The sequence below is a fragment of the Pithys albifrons genome, chromosome 2 (genome assembly GCF_047495875.1).
Source record: "Pithys albifrons albifrons isolate INPA30051 chromosome 2, PitAlb_v1, whole genome shotgun sequence".
Taxonomy (NCBI): domain Eukaryota; kingdom Metazoa; phylum Chordata; class Aves; order Passeriformes; family Thamnophilidae; genus Pithys; species Pithys albifrons.
The window spans coordinates 120,874,877-120,897,318 of NC_092459.1; the positions used below are offsets into that span (position 1 = coordinate 120,874,877).

Consider the following 22,442-nt stretch of genomic DNA (forward strand, 5'->3'; position numbering starts at 1 on the left):
TCTATTTACAAATCTGGTGGCTGAACTATGAGGAAAAAAACAGTTTAATGACCAAAAGCAGGAGAACAAGCAGCCCTCCAGTCCAGAGTGTTCAGCCAGCAGCTGCTCACTTCTCTGGTTCTGAGACAATAAGGATGGAGTGTCCTGCAGCACAAGTTGGTGGAGGCTGTTCCTCATGGAGCATTTGGCTGTCATGGACATCTGCAGGATGGATCACTTGGTCTGCTGGGAACAGATGTGGGGAGAAAGGAAAAGGGCTAAAGGGGAGGGGAGGGGAGGGGAGGGGAGGGGAGGGGAGGGGAGGGGAGGGGAGGGGAGGGGAGGGGAGGGGAGGGGAGGGGAGAGGAGAGGAGAGGAGAGGAGAGGAGAGGAGAGGAGAGGAGAGGAGAGGAGAGGAGAGGAGAGGAGAGGAGAGGAGAGGAGAGGAGAGGAGAGGAGAGGAGAGGAGAGGAGAGGAGAGGAGAGGAGAGGAGAGGAGAGGAGAGGAGAGGAGAGGAGAGGAGAGAAGAGAAGAGAAGAGAAGAGAAGAGAAGAGAAGAGAAGAGAAGAGAAGAGAAGAGAAGAGAAGAGAAGAGAAGAGAAGAGAAGAGAAGAGAAGAGAAGAGAAGAGAAGAGAAGAGAAGAGAAAAGAGGAGGAGAACCATAACAAAAAAGCATAAGGACAGTAGGACAATAAACATCTCCTTGCCCCAACAATCAGAGCTCCTCCTCTTACACCTCTTCAATGTGTTAATTCCTCTCTGCATTTGAAAAAATGATCACTTTCTGGCCTAAAATCAGTGCTGCCAACTGCTCCCTAAGCAGATGTGAGAAGTGCTGGATTACGAGGCAGTTTGGGCTGTTTCCTCTCTGCCCACCTCGTCCTCCGTTCCTTTGGTAAAGTCAGGACGGTTGGATCAAACAGGTCCACCATCCATTTGGGAATAACACGGAGAGGAATTGAGGGCAGCAGTGGACAGACATATTTTCATCCCCTACTCTCCGTGGGTACTGGGAGTTCAGACTCACCTGCTGCTGTTACTTTAAAAAAATAAAGGAGTTTTACAGTCATGCATTTCAGGAAGATCCACCTTTTCCACATCTGATCAGGGCTGGCTCACAGGGGCTCCAGAATGTGAAGACAAGGAGATGCAGTGGACACTGCTGAGCTTGGTGCAGGCACAAAGAGGCCTGGCCAGGACAATGGCACAGCGGCAAGTGAGAATGGCTCTGTCAGTCTGGTGTCAGGAGACCTGGCAAATACTCTGCTCCCTTCAGGGAGCAAAGGAGGGGAAATTGGTCATTCTTCAGTCCCATCTACTTCAGCTCCACTCATGGTGAAGGAACCCCCTCCCAGTTGGAAGGGGTGCCCACCCCCCCCTGCATTTCCCAGTGATGGTACTTGGGGTTTAAACACTCTTCTCTTCTTTGGCCCATCTTGGTCCAGAGCTCTTCATCTTTAGTGCTCCAGGAGCATCCTGGGACGTAGAACTGTGGAAAAAACAGCAGCAGGGCATGGTCTTCCCAGTCTGACAGATGTGGAGGTTCTTCCTGGACATCAAATCTTTGAAGATGGATGTCCACTCATCTTTGTTGTTCTTGACAGTGAAAGAAAGAAAGGACAGAAAATCCACCTCTCCCTAAAGCACAGGTGAGGACTTCACCCATGTGTGAGCAGAGCCAAGGGGTGGGCAGCAACCAACAAAACTGGATTCAATCTTGTGATTCTTCTTGTGGACCTCGTGGTGCTTCCTGGGAAATCCTATTGGAGTATCAGGCATTGTGGTCAGTCCCATGCAGTGAACGAGAGCCCTCCAACTGATGCAGACGTGGTTTATTTGTTTAAAAGATGATGGGTCACCTCATACAGAGTCACAGAGCTGGAGGTGGTTTCTCATTCCAGGGAGGGAAGATTATGAATAGAATCATCAAATCCCTTTGTCAGATGAATGGGCTCCTTCTCCAAACAAACCAAACATGGAAATAAACCTCCCAGAACTGACACTGCATCTCCAAACAAACAGATTTTAAATAGCAGTTTGCATTTATCAGGTGCTCAGTGGATATATCCTCCTGGAATGATCTTCCCCCTTGCCCAGATGAGCTGCTGCCCCCAGAAGGTGAGGGAAGAGGCTGTGGAATGGCAGCAGAGGAGCAGGAGTGGCAGTGAACACGTTTAACTGGTGTTCCATCAGTGCTGCAGCGAGAGCAGGAGCCCTCAGCCCCAGAGTCGTCAGCACAGGATGGGGCCACTGCATGTTCTCCAGAGCTCTGCTGGTGATGGGGAACATCCCCTCCAAGATCTGCATCTCCTCTGGGAGAAGGAGGTGTCTTTCCTCATCCCATGGGTAGGAACAAGCTCCTCATGTCTGAGCAGTCCCAGCCCCAGCAGCAGAGCAGGCATTCCCAGGCAGGCAGGATGCCAAATACCAGAGGCAAAGGCTCCATCTGTTGCTGTGGGTGGTCCAGTCGCCTCCTCTTCCATCTCCACAACAAGTTTGGTGGTGCAGCCGAGAGCTCTCCCCTGATTCCTTTGGCAGCTGCCTCTCCTTCCCCCTGCACAGGATCCCTTTCTTTCCCCAGGACACGCAGAGTGGAACAGCAGCACCTTGAGCCCAACCAGGCACTGGGAAAATCCACACAATTTGTGGCTCGGAGTAACAAACACGTGAGGATGGCAGGATGTGAAAATGCTGCATCCCCATCATTTCCAGCCTTCCCTGGGCATCCTGATTTGCTCTGTATCCATCTGCCTTCTGCTGGGAAGGTACAGAAGCCGTGACAAGGCAAAGCCCTCCCTGCAGTCACCAGAGTCTTCCTCAGGCTCGAGCTGCTGTAATTAATCCAGGGCTCGTCGCTGCCTCTCCCATAACGAGGCTCCTTTGTCAGGACCTGCCGATATCGCCCAGAGTGAAAACTTGTGGTTTCTCAAGGTTTTTAACACCTGACAGTCTCTCAAATATGTGTTGCAATGAACCAGGTGTTGTAGAAAACTATTCAGGGCTGGGCTGATGTGCTGCAGCCACGTCCCAGCCGCGTGGTGGGGACTGGAACAACAAATCCACAGACATCCCTCAGGACACTGGTTTGATGGCCCATTTTAACAAAAACATTTACATTATTTATGCTAACTCTTGCATATCCACCAGACTCTTATTAAATGTGACAGTGGGAGAGAGGAGCAGAAGGAACTGAAGCTCCGGGTGCTGTTCCACCTCTGCCTGCTGTGACCTTGGTGTGAGCCCGGACACCAACAGCTCATTCTTCTTCCCAGGGCACAAGGCTGTGAGCTGCCCCATCAGTCTGGAAAATTGTAGAGCAGGAAACCTTTAAAGGATTGGATGACAGGAATCTTGATCAGACAGTCTTGAGGTTGGAAGAGTTTCCTCCATAGGTGATCTCTTGATCTTCCATCTGGTAGAGGATTATCAAAATTAGTACTTGGAAGATCATGAGGTATGACAGTATTAGAATCAAACACCCTTATGGTTTCTGGGTGAAATATTTGGTTACAGAGGCCACCATAAAGTTATAAAATGAGTTCTGCTGTTGATCATCTCAAAATCCACTGCCACCAACAGAAAGGTGGACGTTCCTCTCCTCATAACCACAGTGGTGGCTGAGGCAACAACTAGAAAAACTCTTTTGAGACAAAAAGGGGTCACCAGACTCTGTAATAAGTTTCCTGGAATGATCCTTCCGGAAAGGCAGTCTGCACAATTAGTGCTACTTCTTATTAATCACACAAAATCAGGTAAATCCGAGGCTGGTGGAGAACACAGGAAACAGGATAAAATGTCAATGTTTTCACATAATAAAATAATTGAATGTCCCAGCCAGGGGGGCTTCGGGGGCTGCTGCACAGAGATGTCCAGGGGGGATCAGTTATGTTCTCCAGCTGTTTTAACAGGGGAGACACTAGACCAGGTTGGTCCAAGCCCCATCCAGCCTGGCTTTGAACACTTCCAGGGATGGGGCAGCCACTGCCATGATCCAACAGGATCATTGTCTTTCCAGCATCACAAGAGGCAACAGGCGTCATCTCTCACCCATCTCTGTTGTGGCAGCTGCCACTTGGATGGTCCCTGTGCCAGTTGTGTCCCCATGCTGGTCCCAAACATTCTGGCACAGTCATGGCCATGTTTGGGTCAGTGATGGGACAAGGAGGTCCCTCCAGCAGTGGCTCTCACATGGAATGTACAGGCAGGTCAGTGTCACTGTGGGGACAGCACAGTGCCCGTCCCTAGCTGTGTGGCACTGTGCAGGTGGGTGACAATTCCAATTGCTCAAACCTCAGCAATACTGAGAGTGACTCTGCCCAGAGGAGGATGAGCCACCCCACAGCCCCGGTCCTGGGGGGCTGTCTCTGCCCTTGGGCTGCCCCTGTCCTGGAGGGGAACATGAGGCAGCTCACGAGCCAAGCAGGTGATCAGGGAATGGGGCAGAGCTGGGCTCTTCCATCACCAGGCAAGTCTCCATCTCTTCTGCTTTGCTGGCACTGGGGGTGTCCAAGCACCACCCCGGGGGACTCTGGGGCACCAAGTGAGGCTGAGCATCATGGTGTGAGGCACTGGGGCAGTGGCAGCCTGGCACAGGGGATTCCTGACCTCTGTGTCTGCTCTGCCCCAGGTACGAGGAGGAACCTCCGCAATGACCTGCTGGTAGCGGCCGATTCCATCACCAACACCATGTCCTCGCTGGTGAAGGAGCTTCACTCAGGTAAGAGCTGATTCAGCAGCACAGGAAAAGAACCAAAAGCCACAGGTTGGAGATCTGCTTTTAGATTTATTTTTTGTTAAAACTGAAGCATCATGTGAGATCATGTATCTATGTTCTCAGTGAAAGACCATTTTCATAGCCAACACCATTGGCCTGAACAGTGCTGGGAATGGTCTCAGTTATCTTGGAGGCCTTTTCCACCCTCAGTGATTCCGTAGTTGTATCACTGAGAACTCCCAACACCTTTTGGAGAGACTTCCCATTGGTTTTATCCCTGGTTGGAGAGCAATACCCTGTGGATACAGCCCTGGCTGGTGACACCACTGCTGATTCATGGAGCCAACCCCCATCCCCTCCCTCCTGCTCCCATTGATCCAAGCGTGGATCACAGGATGGAGCTGCTTTTCCAGAGCATCTCCTGGGAGAGAGGCCATGTCCCAGTCCCACTTCTGGAAGCCAGAGCTCCTTAATGACACAGTCAGAGGCCGGAGCAGATTTCTGGAGTGAGTGCCCCAGATTGGTGCTTTGTGCTGTAATACCTGGGGAGCAGGTGAGACCCTTTGCCATGAATCCTTGTCAGACTCCATAATCACATATATAAAATGTATGAGGCCAGTTTCATCCCTTGCTACTGATCAGTGTTGTGGGAAACAGGTAGTTATTCCCTCTGTGCTCCTTCCCTGGGCCAGGGGAGCTGAACACCCAGTGGGGCTGGAGCAGGTCCTGTGTCACCCAGGGATGTGTCCTGTGGCCCTCAAGCCTTATCAGCAATGTGGGGTCTGACCATTTAGTGCTCCAGCGGCCTGTTTTCAGGAGGAATTTCTTTCTGGAAAGTGCTGGCAGGCCCTGGCAGGGACTGCCCAGGGAGCTTTGGAGTGCCCAGCCCTGGAGGTGCCCAAGGCAGGACTGGCCGTGGCACTGAGTGCTCTGGGCTGGGGGACAAGGTGGGCATCGGGCACAGGGTGGGCTCCATGGGCTGGGAGGGCTTTGCCAAGGTGGGCATCGGGCACAGGGTGGGCTCCATGGGCTGGGAGGGCTTTGCCAAGGTGGGCATCGGGCACAGGGTGGGCTCCATGGGCTGGGAGGGCTTTGCCAAGGTGGGCATCGGGCACAGGGTGGGCTCCAGGGGCTGGGAGGGATTTGCCAACCTCTGTGACTCTGTTTCTGGGCTGCCTTTGCTGGTAAGGAGGAAGGAAGGTGTTCTGTGTCCAGACTGCCCCTCCTGGTCCCTGTTCCACCTCCACAGCCCCGTGCTGGACCCGCTCGTGTGTCACACAATCCCCCAAACTCCTCCCCATCAGTGCCAGACCCCACGAGGCTCTGCCCGTAATGGAGCCGTCACAGTGATAAACAGGGCTGATATTTTACTGCCCAGCAGTAAATTCCCCCTCCCCAAGCCCCGTGTCCCGGCTGTGGAGGCAGCTGGGAGTTAATAAAGTTGTCCATGGTCGACAGCAGCGCCGTCAGTGCTGTGGCAGGGCTCCTGTTCCTCCCATAAATCACCTCAGCTCTTCCCCCGGGGCTGAAACACAGAGAACAAACCTCTGCCCAAAGCAGAGTCCACAGCTTTTGATGTTTTGTTTTCCATAGCAAAGCAGGTGTTGTAGAATCATGGAATTATGGGATATCCTGAGCTGGACCCACAGGGATCATCAGTCCAACCCCTGGCCCTGCCCAGGATTGCCCAACAATCCCACCCTGTCCCTCAGAGCATTGTCCAAGTGCTCCTGGAGCTCTGGCAGCCTTGGGGCCATCACCATTCCCTGGGGAGCCTGTTCAGTGCCCACCAGCCTCTGGGAAGGACCTTTCCGTGAGATCCCACCTAACCCTGCCCTGACACAGCCCCACCCTTTCTCTGCATCCTGTCACTGGCCACCAGGGATGTGCAAAGCCACGTGGAGCACAGGGGAGTGAGAATGGAGTGCAAATGAAGTTCCTGTCAGGCTCCTGCTCAGGTCAATGCAGAGACCAAGGAAGGCTCCCCTGGAAGTGTCTGCAATGGTGTGGTTTGTGTGAATTAGGAATAACATGAGTTACCCTCAGCTGAGGGGCCAGCGGGATTTCACACATCCTGCCCGGAGGTGACACTGGGAACAGACACCTCCCCCGAGCAGCCACAGGAGGGGTATGGGGAGGGTCTGGGAGACACCAGTGCCTGCACCTCCCACCCTCCACCAGTGTGCCTCTGGTGTCTCTGCTCCAGCCCAGGAACAGATTCCCTTGGAAGAGAAACTCTGCAGTGTCACCCCGTCCTGGGGGGGCTGCCTGGGATGCTCCGATTGGCCCCTGCCCACCTTCTCCTGCAGTGGTGCCAGGGCAGGGTGAGGCTGGATATTGGGAGAAGGTCCTTTCCCCGAGGGTGGTGGGCACTGCCCAGGCTCCCCAGGGCAGTGGGCACAGCCCCAAGACTGCCAGAACTCCAGGAGCCTTTGGACAGCACTCTCAGGGACAGGGAGGGATTGTTGGGGTGTCCTGGGCAGGGCCAGGAGCTGGACCTGATGATCCTGGTGGATCTCTCCCAACCCAGGATATTCTGTGATAGAATCCTGGAGTCATGGGCTGTGTGACCCCCATGTCTTACCATCCTGGTCTGAAAGCCACAAAGGACACTTTTATGAGGTCCCCTTTGATCAGATCCATTCCACACACCCCCAGTTTCAAGTTGTACCTCTCATTGCCAGGTTTGTCCCTTTCCTTGCTCTCACACCATGGGCAGGAGGCAGGAGCAACATCTCCCCAGGGATAACCATCAGCTGTTTGCACAGGTCTCATTGAAACATTGGAGCAAGATGAGAGCCACCATCTGCAGAAAAATGTGGCCTCCTGCTCTGCTGTGCAAATCTGGGCCTGGCCATAAACTCACCCTACTTATCCCCAGTTAAACATAAGGAAGCCCCAGTTCTTACCATGAAACAAGTGAAGTTCAGGAGGAGTTTCCTCATGGAAAGGATTGTCAAGCACTGGAAGGGGCTGCCCAAGGAGGTGGTGGAGTCCCCATCCCTGGGGGGATTTAACAGCCCTGTGGATGTGGCACCTGGGGACATTGGTCAGTGGTGGCCTTGGCATTGCTGGGGGATGGTTGGACTCAGTGGTCTGAGAGGGCTTTTCCAACCCAAACAATTCCATCATTCTGTCTCTTCTCTCATGCACCTGTCTCATGGTTTGTTTTTTTTTTTTCTGAAGCAGAGGAAGAAGATGAAGAAGAAACAGAGAAGCTGCAGAATGGGAAGGACCGAGGTGAGGGGACAAACATGTCTCAGAGCTGTGAAGGATTTTCTGCCTTGCTTATCTGTGGGTTCTCCATCTCTGTTTGGAGCCCCACAAGGAGCTCTGGGTGCAGGTGGTGGCTCTGGGGACAGGTGGTGGCTCTGGGGGCAGGTGGCTCCAGGTGCAGCCCCTCTCACCCCATGGCACAGGTTTTCCTGCTGGCTCCAGTCACTGTCCCTCTCTCCAACTTCTGCCACGGGCTGACGTCATGGCCACAGTCCCTTTGCTGTGTGTGCTCAGCTTTCAGGGATGTTTTTCTTCCAGCAAAGGTCACACACAGAAATGTGTGAGAGGAGGAGGAGGAGCTGCTCCAGATGCTGCAGGAAATCCAGCTCAGGGGGACGGATCAGACAAAACCCACAGTGAGGGGGGTCACCTGTGCAGTCCCCAGGCAGTGGGACCATCACCTGCCCAGCCCCTGCCTGTGGGGACCTCGACTGGACAAGTGTCCCTGTGCCAATGGTGATCCCATGGTGACCTTGGCTGGACAAGTGTCCAGAATCCCTGTGCCAATGGCACTCCCATGGTGACCTCAGCTGGACAAGTGTCCAGAATCCCTGTCCCGATGGCGATCCTGCCCAGGCAGTGCCATCACTGTCACGGGAGGTCCCTTCCACCTCCACGTCCCTGATCTCCACACTAACCCTCCCAGACTTTATCTCTGGTGCCAGCGAATCCATGGCATGTTCTGCAGGAGTTATTCCAGCTGGATGTGGTTGGGCCCTCAGGGTTGTCAGACCCCCGAGCAGGGTGGAGCTGGAGGGGCTGGGGGGGGTCTGCTCCCCACCTCGTGCTCCACCAACCACCACAAAGCCCCTCCCAGGGTCAGGACCTCACTCAGGACTCTGCTTGGCTTCTGCTTCCCATGTTCCAAACCCAAACATGAGGAACAGACTTGGCTGGGTTTGAATCAGCCCAGGCATTTGTCTCACTTGAGCCAAACCTAATTCCAGCGTCAACAAACTGGGACTTTTTAGCCTTATTTTGTTACACACACATGTCCCTCTGGCTGAGCTGAGGCAGCACATCTCACGTTTCTCCCCAAAACAGCTCGTTTCCCTGAGTTTTCCCATCCATTGAGTTCTGCCAAGCATCCAGGTGTTTGGAAATGCTGTTCCTTTGTCCACCAGTATTTGAACTGGGTAGGAAGGAGCGCGGGGAGCTCAATTTTGGCTAAAACAAGTTTCCAAAGCAGAGTCTCCTTTGGCTCCAAGTCACAGGACCCTCTTTGCCCCAGAACATTCCTCTTCAGTGGAATATTTTAGATGCTTACCAGATGACCCATCTGTTTTTTTCCAAATCTGCATTGTATATTGCATGGGGAATAGGGAAAGGGGGATTCTGAGGAGCTGGAATAGGATGTATGGGAGCAGAGCTGAAACACAAACCACCCCGTTACTCAGCGCAGCAGGGGAGGGACGGCTGAGACGTGTGTCCAAAAGCAGAGCTGGAACCAAAAGCCTCCGTGTGGAATGTAAATATTATCTCTGCCAGGGAAAAAGTGATTTCTTAATGTCCCAGAGACAGTGAGGTAAAATCTGGCAGGGAAATTGAGGAATAATCAATACATAAGTGCAGCTCTTCAGTGGGAGCACCGTGGGAGTTGCTCCAGACCCGGGGGTGAGGGGTGGCAGGGGGGTGTGGGTACATCAGGGGTGGGCAATACCAAAGCCCATGTTACCTACAGGGACCTGTGGCCAGGATGCTGCAGACAGGTGGAGTCTGACCCTGTGCCCACAGGGAGCTCTGCCTGCCCCAACTTCATCCCGGGCACAGCGGCCCCAGCTCAGCAACACTCTCCCATCTGGAATGAACGAGGAGAAAAACCACTGGGAGTTCATCCATTCCCCAACTTCTGAGAACATGGACAAGGGAGATGCTGGTCCTTATGGGGAATCCACTGTGATGGGTTTCAGAGAATCATCATGGAATGGTTTGGGTTGGAGGGACCTTAAAGCTCATCCCATCCCACCCCTGCCATGGACAGGGACACCTCCCACTGTCCCAGGTTGCTCCAAGCCCTGTCCAGCCTGGCCTTGGACACTTCCAGGCCTGGGGCAGCCACAGCTTCCCTGGGCATCCTGTGCCAGGGCCTGCCCACCCTCCCAGCCAGGAATTCCTTCCCAGTATCCCATCCAAACTGATTCTCTCTCAGTTTAGAACTGTTCCCAGAGATGTCATCATTTCTGGACTTCTTCACAAGTTTCTTCACGAAGTTATTTCCTATTTCCCTGTGTCCCAGTAATTAATCCCAGCACTCTTCCCTGCTGGAGACAGTGACGTCCCCACGCTTGGTACGGCTTCAGGGCAGTGAAATCATCCGGGAGGACTCCAAGTTGGCTCCATGGTTTGTGGTTGGGATCACAAACTCAGCAGCATCTCCAAAGATGTCCATGAGCTCCAGGCTCAGAACAGCACAGCTGGGAGCTGGCAAAGCCACCTCCATCCAGTCACTTTGGGTGACACCCCATGGCAGCTCAGCCAGCCTTGGTGCTCCCATTGTATGTCCCCTTCTTGTGTATCCATAGGTTCTGCTCTGCCAGGTGTTATTTCAGGTGGGACACTGGCTCTGCCAGGGCTGTCCTGCAGTCCCTGCTGCCTTCCCCCAGGCACAATGTTCCTCTGGGTGCCCAGGGGATGAACCCAGGACAGTGTCACCTGAGACTCACCATGGGTTGGTCCCCTCTTGTATTGACCATTTGGATTTTATAACCCTCAAACCACTGGAAAAGGGACTAAAGAGCTGGAATTTGCTCTCACTGCTGGAAATTTTGCTCCTTCAGATTTCTTAGACAGAAATATCCAATTTGAAATTGGATTTCAGCACTGGCACAGGGTGCCCAGAGAAGCTGTGGCTGCCCCATCCCTGAAAGGGCTCAAAGCCAGGCTGGACAGGGCTTGGAGCTACCTGGGATAGTGGAAGGTGCCCCTGCCCATGGCAGGGGATGGAATGGAATGAGCTTCAAGGTCCTTTCCCACCCAAAATATTCTGGGATTCTATGAAATGCACCTGCCCTGAGACAGTGATAAAGGTGACACTTGGAGGGGCTGAGAGCACTTGGATCAAACCAATGTGTGCAAATAACTCGTGGGAAAGACTGAAGAAAACTGAGGCAGAGTCTTCCCCTTGGTGCCCATGGAGAAGAGAAGACACAATGGGTACATGGAAATTCTGCTTGGACATAAAAAGTACATTTTTACCCCAAAGCTGGTCAAGCACAGGTTGTTCCAAGAGGCTGTGGGGTCTCTACCCCTGGAGACCCTCAAGCCTCAGGGAGAAGGTCCTGAGAAGCCTGTGGGGCTGACCTTGCACTGAAGGGTGGGACTGGACAATCCCACCCTGGCCATGCCAGGATTTCTGGGCTTTGAGGATCAGGAGCACTTTTCTACCTGCCTTTCAGAGGACTTTCTGTGCATCCCCAGGTGTGCAGTCCTGGGGGAGTCCCTGTTGGGGCAGTAAGAGATGGGGGGATTTTTCATTTTATGGGAAATAAAATGATGCATTTCCTAACAGTGCCCTCCCTGTGCTGCAGGTTAGGAGGGCAGACAACGCTGGACAAGCAATTCAGGTAAGGATGGATGGATTTCTCCTCCCATCTCCTGCAGCACATAGGAGTGAACTCCTGTCACCTCCTGCTCCTGTCCTTCATCTCCTGTTTCTGCACCAGGAACAGTCCCCAGCTGCCCATTGCTCTGAAACATTCAAAAGAATGTTTTTCATAAATCCCAAAATGCTTTGGGTTGGAAGGGACCTTAAAGCTCATCCCATCCCACCCCCTGCCATGGGCAGGGACACCTCCCACTGTCCCAGGTTGCTCCAACCCCTGTCCAACCTGGCCTTGAACACTTCCAGGCCTGGGGCAGCCACAGTTTCTCTGCCCAACCTGTGCCAGGGCCTGCCCACCCTCCCAGCCAGGAATTCCTTCCCAGTATCCCATCTAGCTCTGCCCTCTGGCAGTGGGAAGCCATTTCCCCTTGTCCTGTCCCTCCAGACCCTTGTCCCAAGTCCCTCTCCAGCTCTTCTGGAGCCCCTTTAGGCACTGGAAGGGACTCCAAGGTCTCCCCAGAGTGGGAAAAGACCATTACCTTCAGTGAGAGCAGCATTATCTCCCATTTTGTTGCTGTTCCTTCCATAGTGAGAGGCCTCGGACAGGAAATGGGACCCCGTGGTGATGGACACTGTCCAGACATACCAAAAATACAATCTCTACCCCCAGAGAGACAGGGCCTCAAGTTATAACAAAGCCCAACAGATGGACAGACAAACAGGTGGAGCCGAGAGTGGGAGGGGAGGGAGCCTGAGCCATGTGACAAGTGTGACAATGTCCCCATGACCTGAACGAGATCCTTATCTCTCCCACCTGAACCGCTCCTAGGAGGGAACCGCTCGGGTTTCCACACTCACTGGATCTTTGCCATCATTCCCATCGCTCCCCATTCCCGCTGGGAAGCAGGGACAGAAGGGACCTTCCTCTGGGTCCTTTTCCCCCAGACTGTAGGTTGGGTGGGTGTAGGAACCAGGCAGTGGAAAGTCCTTTATCTCTAACTGAGCCCCAGTCCCCTGTGGTCATGGGCCAGGAGAATCAGTGATGGATCCAAACCTCAATTGAGGGGACAAACCCACCACCAACTCCCACCAAGTGTCCTGTGCAGGCACCTGGCAAAGGAGAAGGGATTTGCCCTTCCTGGCTCCTGGCCACATCAGCAGTGGAAGGAGAGAACCCCAGAGGGGCTCAGGAGCCTTTCTGACACTTTTTACATTAGAAATTCAAGTCCTGCCTCATCTGGGAAACAATCTGGTAACTCAAGACTGAGCAAAATTACAGAGTTGGAGGGGGAGCCAGCACAGGGAGCTGGTTGGGCCACAGTGTGTGGCTTTTCTTCACGTCCCTCTTCCCTGATGGCTCTGGAGAAAGGGACATCTGACCCTGTCACCCTCAGCACTGCTGTGCAGATGAGGAGCTCCCGTCCCCTCAGAGCCAGCAGGGCCTCCAGCACCACCAAGGAGCAGCTGACAAGCACTGAAGTGGAGACCACTGAGAAAATGAGAGAGAGGAACCACTTTCAGGCTTCTTTATCTTCCAGAAAGAATGGAACAGTACAAAGGGGAAAAGCAAAAACAACCCTTTAAACCACGGTGGCTTTTCCACCTGGAAGAATTTCTTCCTGGAAAGGGTGGTCAGGCCCTGGCAGGGGCTGCCCAGGGAGGTTTGGAGTGCCCAGCCCTGGAGGTGCCCAAGGCAGGACTGGCCATGACACTCAGAGCTCTGGGCTGGGGGACAAGGTGGGCATCAGGCACAGGGTGGGCTCCATGGGCTGGGAGGGCTTTTCCAGCCTTAGGGATTCTGGAATTCTCTGGTTCCTCACGTTCTTCCCAGTGCTGTGTGTCCAGGTGTCAGGGACCCAGGAGTTTGTGTTTTCTGGGTTCTCTGGGTCCAAGGTGAGGAGCTCTGGGGTCAGGGGGACACTCTGGTGGGTGCCACACGTGGGTCTGCTCTGAGCATTCCAGGGATGGCCCCAGGGGTGCACAGCCCCAGCCAGAAGGTTCAGGGGTTCATAGAAACATGGAGTCATGAGGTTGAAAAAGCTCTGACCATCCCCCTGCACTGCCAAGGCCACCACTGGCAATGTCCCCAAGTGCCACATCCACAGGGCTTTTAAATCGCTCCAGGGATGGGGATTCCCCCCTGCCCTGGGCAGGTTTGCTCCTGCCCTTTCCATGAAGAAATGTTCCTTAATATCCCCCCTGCCCCTGCCCTGACCCAGCCTGAGGCCGTGCCCTCTCCTCCTGTCCCTGTGCCCTGGGGCAGAGCCCGACCCCCTGTCCCGGCTCCCCCCTCCTGGCAGGGATTGCAGAGCCCTGAGCCTCCTTTTCTCCAGGTCCCAGCAGGTTCACATGGCTCTGGCTCTGCCCCACGGGCTGGGCTGGCTCTGCCCCACGGGCTGGGCTGACTCTGCCCCCCGGGGATGCTGACGGGTGTTTCTGATGCCGCAGGCACGGAGGTTGCGCTTGCGATCGAGGGACGTCTCCCGTCCGTGGGAAGAGGCAGTTTCAGCCCATCCATCACCATCGTGCAACTGTGACTGATCTCCACCACCTGCTGCCAACACAGCTCTCCCAAAGGCACCTGGGGAGCTCTCCCAAAGGCACCTGGGGAGCTCTCCCAAAACCACCTGGGGAGCTCTCCCCGAAACACCCGGAGGACTCTCCGCGGGCACCTGCCCCTTAGGCCATTGCATGTACCCTCGGTGTGTTTCCTGGCAATGACCAGACCATGTCCCACCCGGCTCAGCCAGTCATGGGAGGCTAAAAAAAAACCAAAAACCTGAAAGGAAACTGCTGGTGGCTGTTCCCGCTCCGTGTGCGGCTCCGTTCTGATCTCCCAAAAGGTGCCACCACTGTGTCACACACTGGTTGTTCCTCACTGTGTGCATGGAAAAAAGTGCAGACCTTCCTGGGGTCCCTCCTCTGTGGCACAGAGGGCATTCTCTCTGAAAAACCCACCTTGTGACACACCTGGAGCCAGGTGTGAGGCTGTGTCCTCCCGGGGGTGGGTGCTGGGTGCAGGTGTCCAACCAAGGGACCAGGATGGGCCACCAGCCTCCGGGATTCCCGGCCTTGCTGGGAGCAGCTCTGCAGGCTGTGAAAGCTTTCCCATCCCAAGCAGGCGACTGAGGGAGGAGCATGGCCAGGCTGAGAAAAGCATCTCCACTCCCAGTCTCAGGAGTTGGGTCCAGATTTGGTTAAAGGAAATGACAGAGCAGGGGGTGGCAGCTCCCCACTGACCCACACTGGGCTCCTCTTCCATCGCTGTTCCCAAACGTGGCCACCAGTCCCAGTCCTGAGTGGTTTCAGCATTTTTTTCCCGTGGTGCTTAGGAATGTTATTTTTAGTGGAAGGAGCCGAGGGCCCTGATCCATCTATAAATATTTATGGAGGGTGATGGATGGAAGGGAGTGATAAGCCCTGGGAGCGCCCTTGGCTCTGCCCCTCCCTGCTCCGAGCCGGGGCCCACTGAACGCACTGGCTGGGTCCCTGCAGCTCAAACACCCATAGTGGTGGCCACAGGTTTGGTTGTATGTAAATACTGGGAATGAGCTGCCAAGGAGGGAAAAGGAGCAATGAGAACCTGGAGTGGCACGGTCAGATCAAGCAGGGATGGAAATGGGGACAGGGAAAGGGATATGAACAGTGATGAGGGACAGGGATGGGGACAGGAATGGAGAAGGGGACAAGGGATGAAGGATGGAGATGGGAGTGGAGAAGGGGACAGGGATGGGAATAGAGATGGTGACAGGGATGGGAATAGAGATGAGGTTGGGGACAAGGACAGGAATGGAGCAACTTCATATGGAGTTTCAGCTGAATTTGCTGAATTCAGACCTGCGGCATCCTTGGCTGTGGCTTTGGGCAGGTTCAAAAGCACCAAAAATAGGGATGTTTTGCCAGTGGCCCTGCCAGGGTGGTGACAGCCACCGGGAGCTGGGGATGCCACAGCTCTGCAGGGGTGGAGGTCTTCCCGCTGGCACACAGAGGGCTCACACTGGCAGCACCCACTGAATTGGGATTGCCAGGCCACCTTGCAGTTCCCTGGGGCAAAACCCACCTGAAGGAAAATGCACCTGAAAGCATTTTCCCATGGGAATTCCCTGGGGCAGAGCTGTGTCCCTGCATTGGTGTCCCCAGCCAGTGCCAGGAGTTGATGCTGGGAGAGGGACACCCCTGTTCCCACGGGGCAGAGAACAGAGATGGGGGCCACGTGGGGTCCTACACCAGCTGGTCTGTGGGTACCATGCACAAGGACAGTGGTGGCCTTGGCCCCTTGTGCCATCCCCGGCACGCTCGTGCTTGGAGGCTCCACAGATCCCCAAGCCCTGGCCGTGCCCATGCGTGTCCCTGGGGACTGCACCAAGCTTTGGTGCCATTCCCTATTCCTGTGGGCACGGGGGAGCTCGGGAGCGAGTGGGATTGTCCCTGGGAGTGGGATTGTCCCTGGGAGCAGCTGGCAAAGCTGCACCGAAGCCGATGCCGTAAGCACAGGGAACGTCTCCAAGAGCAGCCTGTGAGCAGGGAGCCATGTTCTGTCATCCGCCAAATATTTAATAAATCCATCTTCTCCCTGCGGGGTGTCTTGTCCCTTCGCCATGTGGAAAAGGCAGGGAGCTCATGCAAAAGGGGAAAAAAGGGTTTTCCTCGGCAGTGGCAGCTCGGAGGCGGGAGCAGCTGCGGGCGCTGTGCCGTGGGGGCCACGCGGCAGAGCCGGAGATCCCCGCATTGGTCATGGCTGCGGGTGCTGGGAGCGCACAGAGCTGCCAGTGTTCGGGCCCTCGGCACGGGGCCAGCCCCGCCACAGCTGCCCCTGCCGCCAGATGTGCCCCCGCCGCACATCCCGCACATCTGGCAGCAGCAGAACGGGCTCGGGGGGCACCGAGGTGGCGGCACCCACAGCGGAGCCCGCGGCCCCTCCTCGGAGCTCCCAGGGGTGCTGGGGCTGCTGTTCCCCCCGATGCGGGGCTGGTGACGGCGGGAGCCTCATGCCCTGTCCACCCCCGGCCTGGGGTTGGTGGAGGGTCACAGCTGGCACCAGCTCTCCCAGGGGATGCCCAGTTCCCACTGCCAGACCCTTCGGTGATGCTGGGCAGCTGGACCTTCCCACCACCACTGCTGAGGGACCCCCATTCCCGCTATCCCAGCAAAGCCACCGATGGAAACTTTACCCGCGGAATCCACGGGGTCCTGGGTGCAGGTGTGTCCCCTCAGCTCCCCGGCCCCAATTTGGCACAGCGCGGCCCCTCTCCTGGTGCTCATTCGTTTTAGGAATTAAGTGCCTCGGTAGGAAAGATCCAGACCCTTCCCAGAGCCAGGGGCTCCCGGCTGCTGCCGAGCCTGGGCTGCTTCGTGCTCCTCTGCCTGGTGTGAGGTGAGAGCAGGAGCGAGAAACGAGAGCCTGGGGGGGATACCATGTGCCCATGGACTGAGCGTCACCGAGTGCCCAGCTCTGCCATCGCGGCACCGGCACACTGGGACACCGGCACACTGGGACACTGGGACACCGGGACACTTGGGCACTGGGAGACACCAACACACTGTGGGGCACCGGCACACCGTGAGACCCGGCACACTCTGGAGCACCGGCACACCCTCAGGCTCTGCCTGTCCCCAGCACCAGCATCGTCCCTGCCAGGGGCTGTGCCCACCCGTGCCCCGTTCCCCCCCCCGTCCTGCCCTACCCCCTGCCAGGCGCTGCCTGGGGACACGGAGCCACCGCAGTGGCCGGTGAGGCCTCGGTGTGCCCCGAGCTCTCCCGGGCTCAGCCCCCACGCCGGGACCCCGACACGGGGGGACGTGGGTGCAGACACGGGAGCTGTGCGGGCTACAGCGAGGGCCAGTGGCCCCAGTGTCGCTGTCCCTCTGCTCATCCCACGGCAATAACCCTTTCACACCTCATTAGAGCCGCAATTAACCCCGATTAGCCCCAGCTGCGGGGCGGGGCGGGGCAGCTGCTGCTCAGCGCGAGGGGCCGCAGGTGGGCTCGGTCCCACGGCGACCCCCAAGGACCCCACGTGCCCCAGGTATCCCAAACACCTTATGGAGACCCCGGGCTCTCTGTGCTCCCCAAAGAGCCCCCAAGGCCCCCGTGTTACCGCAGGGACCCCACTGATCTGGGACCCCGATCCTCACAGCCCCCCGGGCAGCCCCCGGCATGGGCGCACAGCTGGGGCCACCCGGTGTCCACCCACACGTGGCCGGGGTCTCCTGTCACACCCCGGGGCTGCTCCGGCCACTGCGGCTCCTTCCACGCCCGGATCGGTGCCTGCGCTCCGCTCCAGCCGCTGCTGCGCCCCCCGCCCTCCATCCCACCCCTGCTCGATGCCCCCCGTCCTTCATCCCAGCCCTGCTCAGTGCGCCCAGCCCTTCATGCCAACCCTGCTCCTCACCCTTCATCCCAGCCCCTCTCCATGCACCCAGCCCCGCTCCTCGCCCTCCATCCCAGCCGTGCTCCGTGTCCCCAGCCCCGCTCCTCGCCCTCCATCCCAGCCGCGCTCCGTGTCCCCAGCCCCGCTCCTCGCCCTCCATTCCAGCCCCGCTCCTCTCCCTCCATCCCAACCCTGCTCCTCATCCTTCATCCCAGCCCCTCTCCGTGCCCCCAGCCCCGCTCCTCGCCCTCCATCCCAGCCCCTCTCCGTGCCCCCAGCCCCGCTCCTCGCCCTCCATCCCAGCCCCTCTCCGTGCCCCCAGCCCCGCTCCTCGCCCTCCAGCCCAGCCCCGCTCCGCGCCCCACGCAGGGAGCGCCCCGCGGGGTTATCGGTGGGCAAACACCGCGCCGGATGGGATGCCACAGGTGTGGCTGCAGGTGCCGGAGGGAGCCCGGCACGGGGCCTATCCCGGCTCGGGGGGCGCTGCGTGCCCTCCCCGGGGTCCCGGACCTCACCGTGCCCACCTGCCCTCGCACCCGCACCCCCAAGTGACACACGCTGTGTCCCCAGAGACAGGTCACCGCCACGTTCTCCCAGTGCCCCCACACCCGCAGTTGCTGCGTGCCAGGGAGTGGCACAAGCCCCTTTGGCACTTGGGGACGTGGCACAGGGGACACGGCCCCACCGAGACCGTGGCAGCGCCCTCCTCCCGCTGGCACGGGGTGGGTTGGGGGGCCGGGTGAGGGGCCGGGGCACGCGGGGGCACCACCGTCCCCGGGCTGTGGGATGTGGGCACTGTCGGCCATTTCTGCTTGTGCAGGAATTCGGCGGCGATTGCATAACGAGGAGCCCTCGGAGCTGGAAACCAGGTCAGGCGGGAGCGGGGGGAGTGGGGCGAGCGGGGACAGCGGGGACCGGCCACAGCTGCTCATCCTCCCCGGGCTGAGGCTGCAGGAGCCGCGCCGAGGGAGCCACACGCCGGCAATGGCACCAGGACACAGCACAGCACGGCCACCCTGCTCAGCATCGGGACTGGGGAGCAGGGCAGTCCCTCAGGCCATGGTGGCCTCACCTGCATCCCCTGGGATCCCTCTGGCTGGGGTGGCATCGCACCTGTATCCCTTGGCATCCCTTGAGCCACAGTGGCATCACCCCTGTGTCCCTTGGGTCCCTCAAGGCATGGTGCCATCCCACCTATATCACTTCAGGTCCCTCTGGCCTCGGTGGCATCACCTGATCCCTTTGTGTCCCTCTGGCCACAGTGCCATCACACTTGCATCCCTTGGGGTCTCTATGCCTTGGGTGGCACCACTGCTGTCCTCGTTACCCCATGTCACCTCAGTGACAATGCCAGCAGTGTGCCATGTCCTCACACCCCGTGTCCCCAGGGCCTGGCAGAGGTGCTTGTGAAGGGACACTCCCACCCTGGCACACCAAGTGCCACTCTAGAACACCAAGTGCCACCATGGCACACTGTGCCACTGCCCGGCATGTGACACCAGCTGTCCCTGTGCCGAAGGGCTCGGCTGCTCCCTGGGCTCACTGACCAGCCGGGCTGCTTGTGTCACCAGCACTGGCTTAATTTGGCACCTTCCCTCCAGGCAAGATTAATTAATCCAATCCCTGCACCCGGCCCAGGGGAACCTCTCTGTGCACTGGCAGCTGTCACCGTGTCACCAGAATGCAGTGCCACTGCTCTCTTGGTGACAAGGCCGAGCTGCTGGGGGGAGGCTCCTTGGTGTGGGGGAGCCCCCAGCTCTGCCAGGGTAGGGGGTGACCAGCTGGTGCCTGGGGGCACCAAGGCCAGGTGGAACTTCCCAACAGTCCATCAGGGCCTGCGTGTCCCTGTCCTGCCCTATCCATGGGACAGGAGATACAGGTGGTCAGAAGCACAGAGCTGGGACCTGCCACCCTTGTCCAGCCACCCTGACCTCCCTGGCCAGGGATTATCCTGTGGGATAATTCCACCTGTTACCCAAACACGTTGCCCGGGCAGGAGTAGGTGCAGAGGAGCCAGTGGGGCAAGAGAGCAGGAATTTGGGGGCAGGAGAGGGGCAGGTGGGCACCGTGCTCCTGATGTGGCCATGGCACCATCTGAGCTCCCATGGATACATCTTGCCCTGGGATGTAGGGATGGGGCTGGAAAGGCTGAACACCAGTGGTCGAGCAGCTCCGAGGGATGTGGGGGTTTCTCGGGGGCATAGCCCTGGCCATGGGGCTCCTCAGCCTTCCAAGGGTCTTTGGAGCATGGAAGGGATGGGAGTGCCAGCTGCCACAGAGCAGGATGGCTGTGCTGGAGCATGGGGACACGGAGACCTGCCATGGAAATGGATGACCTCTGACCATCCTCCTCCTCTGCCCAGCCCAGTGCCAGCACAGAGCTCACTGCCTGTATTCCTCTGCCAGCAGCATTCCCCAGGGATGATTCTGCATTCCCCAGGGATGGTCCCACATCCCTGCCAGGACTCTGTGTGTTCCCTGAGTGCTCTATCACCAGCCCAAGACCTGGGACATCCTGGAGAGGCAGCAGAGCCCCTGCGGTGACATGTGGCACCAGCACAGGAGGCAGCGCTGCTGCAGAGCCAAGTGTGGGACTGTCCCCCATGATGGCCCAGCAGGACCTGCCTGTGGGGTTTGGGGAATTTATGCCAGCCCAGTGTGACCCTGCCTGTGGGGTTTGGGGAATTTATGCCAGCCCAGTGTGACCCTGCCTGTGGGGTTTGGGGTATTGATCCCAGTACAGTGTGACCCTGCCTGTGGGGCTTGGGGGTCAATTCTGGCCCAACAGGACCCTCCCTGTGGGATCTGGGGGGTTGATCCCAGCCCTGTTCTCTGCTCTAGAGGCACCTGCCCCTTTCCAGACAGGATCCTGGCACCCACAGGAAGCTCCTGCAGGACATCCATGGGAGCAGGCGGGGCCTCTCCCACCAGGGAATGCACCATTAATTAGCATTATTAATTAATGCCTTATTTTGCAGTGCCCCCCTGTGCACCAGGAGCTTTCCAGCAGCACTCAGGGTGAGGGGGGGCCCTGCCTGGGGGGTTCCTCTGGGGCTGCAGAACAGCCATGGCAGGAATGGGGCTGCAAAAGCACAGCCAGGTGCCCCCAGGCCCCTCCATGGCCATGCCAGGAGCTGTGGCATGAGCCTGGGACCCCAGGCACTCCTCTGGGTAGTGCTGGGTACTCCCAGGGTCCCCCCAAGGTCACCCCATCCTCAGCACCCGCTCGTGCCAGCTGGGGCCCAGGTGAAGTCCAGGCTTTGGCAGACCAAAAGCACCACCTTTGCAGGTGCTGGATGGGGCACCGTGAGCTCCCCGAGACCCCTCTGGCTCTTCCACGGTCTCCAGTGCTCCTCAAGTCCAGCTCTGAGCCCAATTCCAGGCATTTCCAGGCAGCTGGTGGGTTGTTCTGGAGATGCCCAGCTCTCCAGTCCCACTCCAGCTCCCATGGCACTGCCGGACCCGCCATCAGATCCTTAACGGGGAGGGGAATACAAATCCCCTTCTCCAAAGACCTTCTCCAATTTCCAAGACCTCGGATCCGCTGTCGTGGATCTCTGCCCGCTGACATTCCCCAGGTGTCCATGCCCATCACCTGGCTCTGAGCCTCCCAAGGAGCCTCCAGGCCAGCATCTCACAGGGATGGCTCATCCCAGCCTGGCTTGGCTTGGTCTGGCATAGCCTGGCTTGGCACGGCTGCTTGGCAGGGCATGGCATGGCTTGACATGGCACGGCCCTTGGCTGCACTTGGTTTGGCTTGACCTGGCATGGTCTGGCTTGGCATGGCATGGCTTGGCTTGGCTTGGCACTGCACAGCCCTTGACTATGGTTGGCTTGGCTTGAACCAGCTGGACCTGGCACGGCTCAGCATGGCATGACAGGGCCCAACCCTTAACCACACTTGGCTTGGCCCAGCCTGGCTTGGCACAGAACAGCTTGACTTGGTTTGGCTTGGCCTGGCTTGGCACAGCATGGCTTGGCACAGCACGGAACAGCTTGGCATGGCTTGGCACAACATGACTTGGGATGGCACGGCTTGTCTTGGCCAGGCTTAGCAAAGCCCCACACTGAGTGACCTGCCTGGCCCCAGTTCTGCCCGAGCCAGGCTGTGCCGTGCCGTGCCACGTCATGCCACCCCATCCCATCCCATGCCGTGCTGTGCCACGTCCTGCCATGCCATCCCAAGCCAAGCCCTGCCATCCCGTCCCGTGCCCTGCCATCCCGTCCCGTGCCCTGCCATCCCATCTCGAGCTATCCCATCCTATCCCGTGCTGTGCCATCCCATCCCGTGCCGTGCCGTCCCGCGTCATGCCGCCCCGCGCTGAGCCCTGCCATCCCATCCCATCCCGTGCTGTGCCATCCCGTGCCGTGCCGTGCCGTGCCGTGCCGTGCCGTGCCGTGCCATCCCATCCCATCCCGTGCCGTGCCATCCCATCCTGTGCCGTGCCGTGCCGTGCCGTGCCGTGCCATCCCATCCCATCCCATCCCATCCCATCCCATCCCATCCCGTGCCGTGCCGAGCTGGGCCGGGCCGGGCCGGGCCGTCCCTCGCGGCGGGC

The 22,442-nt window shown here is 57.8% G+C and overlaps 1 protein-coding gene across 8 annotated transcripts in view; it reads left to right on the forward strand.

Annotated features, from left to right (window-relative positions):
- DTNB (dystrobrevin beta) overlaps positions 1-16,080 on the forward strand; it is a 150,040-nt gene extending 133,960 nt beyond the window's left edge. For 7 of the 8 annotated variants that reach the window (XM_071547650.1, XM_071547654.1, XM_071547649.1 and 4 more), the window contains 4 exons: positions 4,609-4,698; positions 7,882-7,935; positions 11,499-11,534; positions 13,961-16,080. In XM_071547650.1, coding sequence (XP_071403751.1) covers positions 4,609-4,698; positions 7,882-7,935; positions 11,499-11,503 — 149 coding nt within the window. In that variant the 3' untranslated portion in view covers positions 11,504-11,534; positions 13,961-16,080. The remainder of the gene's footprint in view (positions 1-4,608; positions 4,699-7,881; positions 7,936-11,498; positions 11,535-13,960) is intronic. The other variant, XM_071547648.1, reaches the window with a different exon arrangement.
- Positions 16,081-22,442: the final 6,362 nt, after the last annotated feature.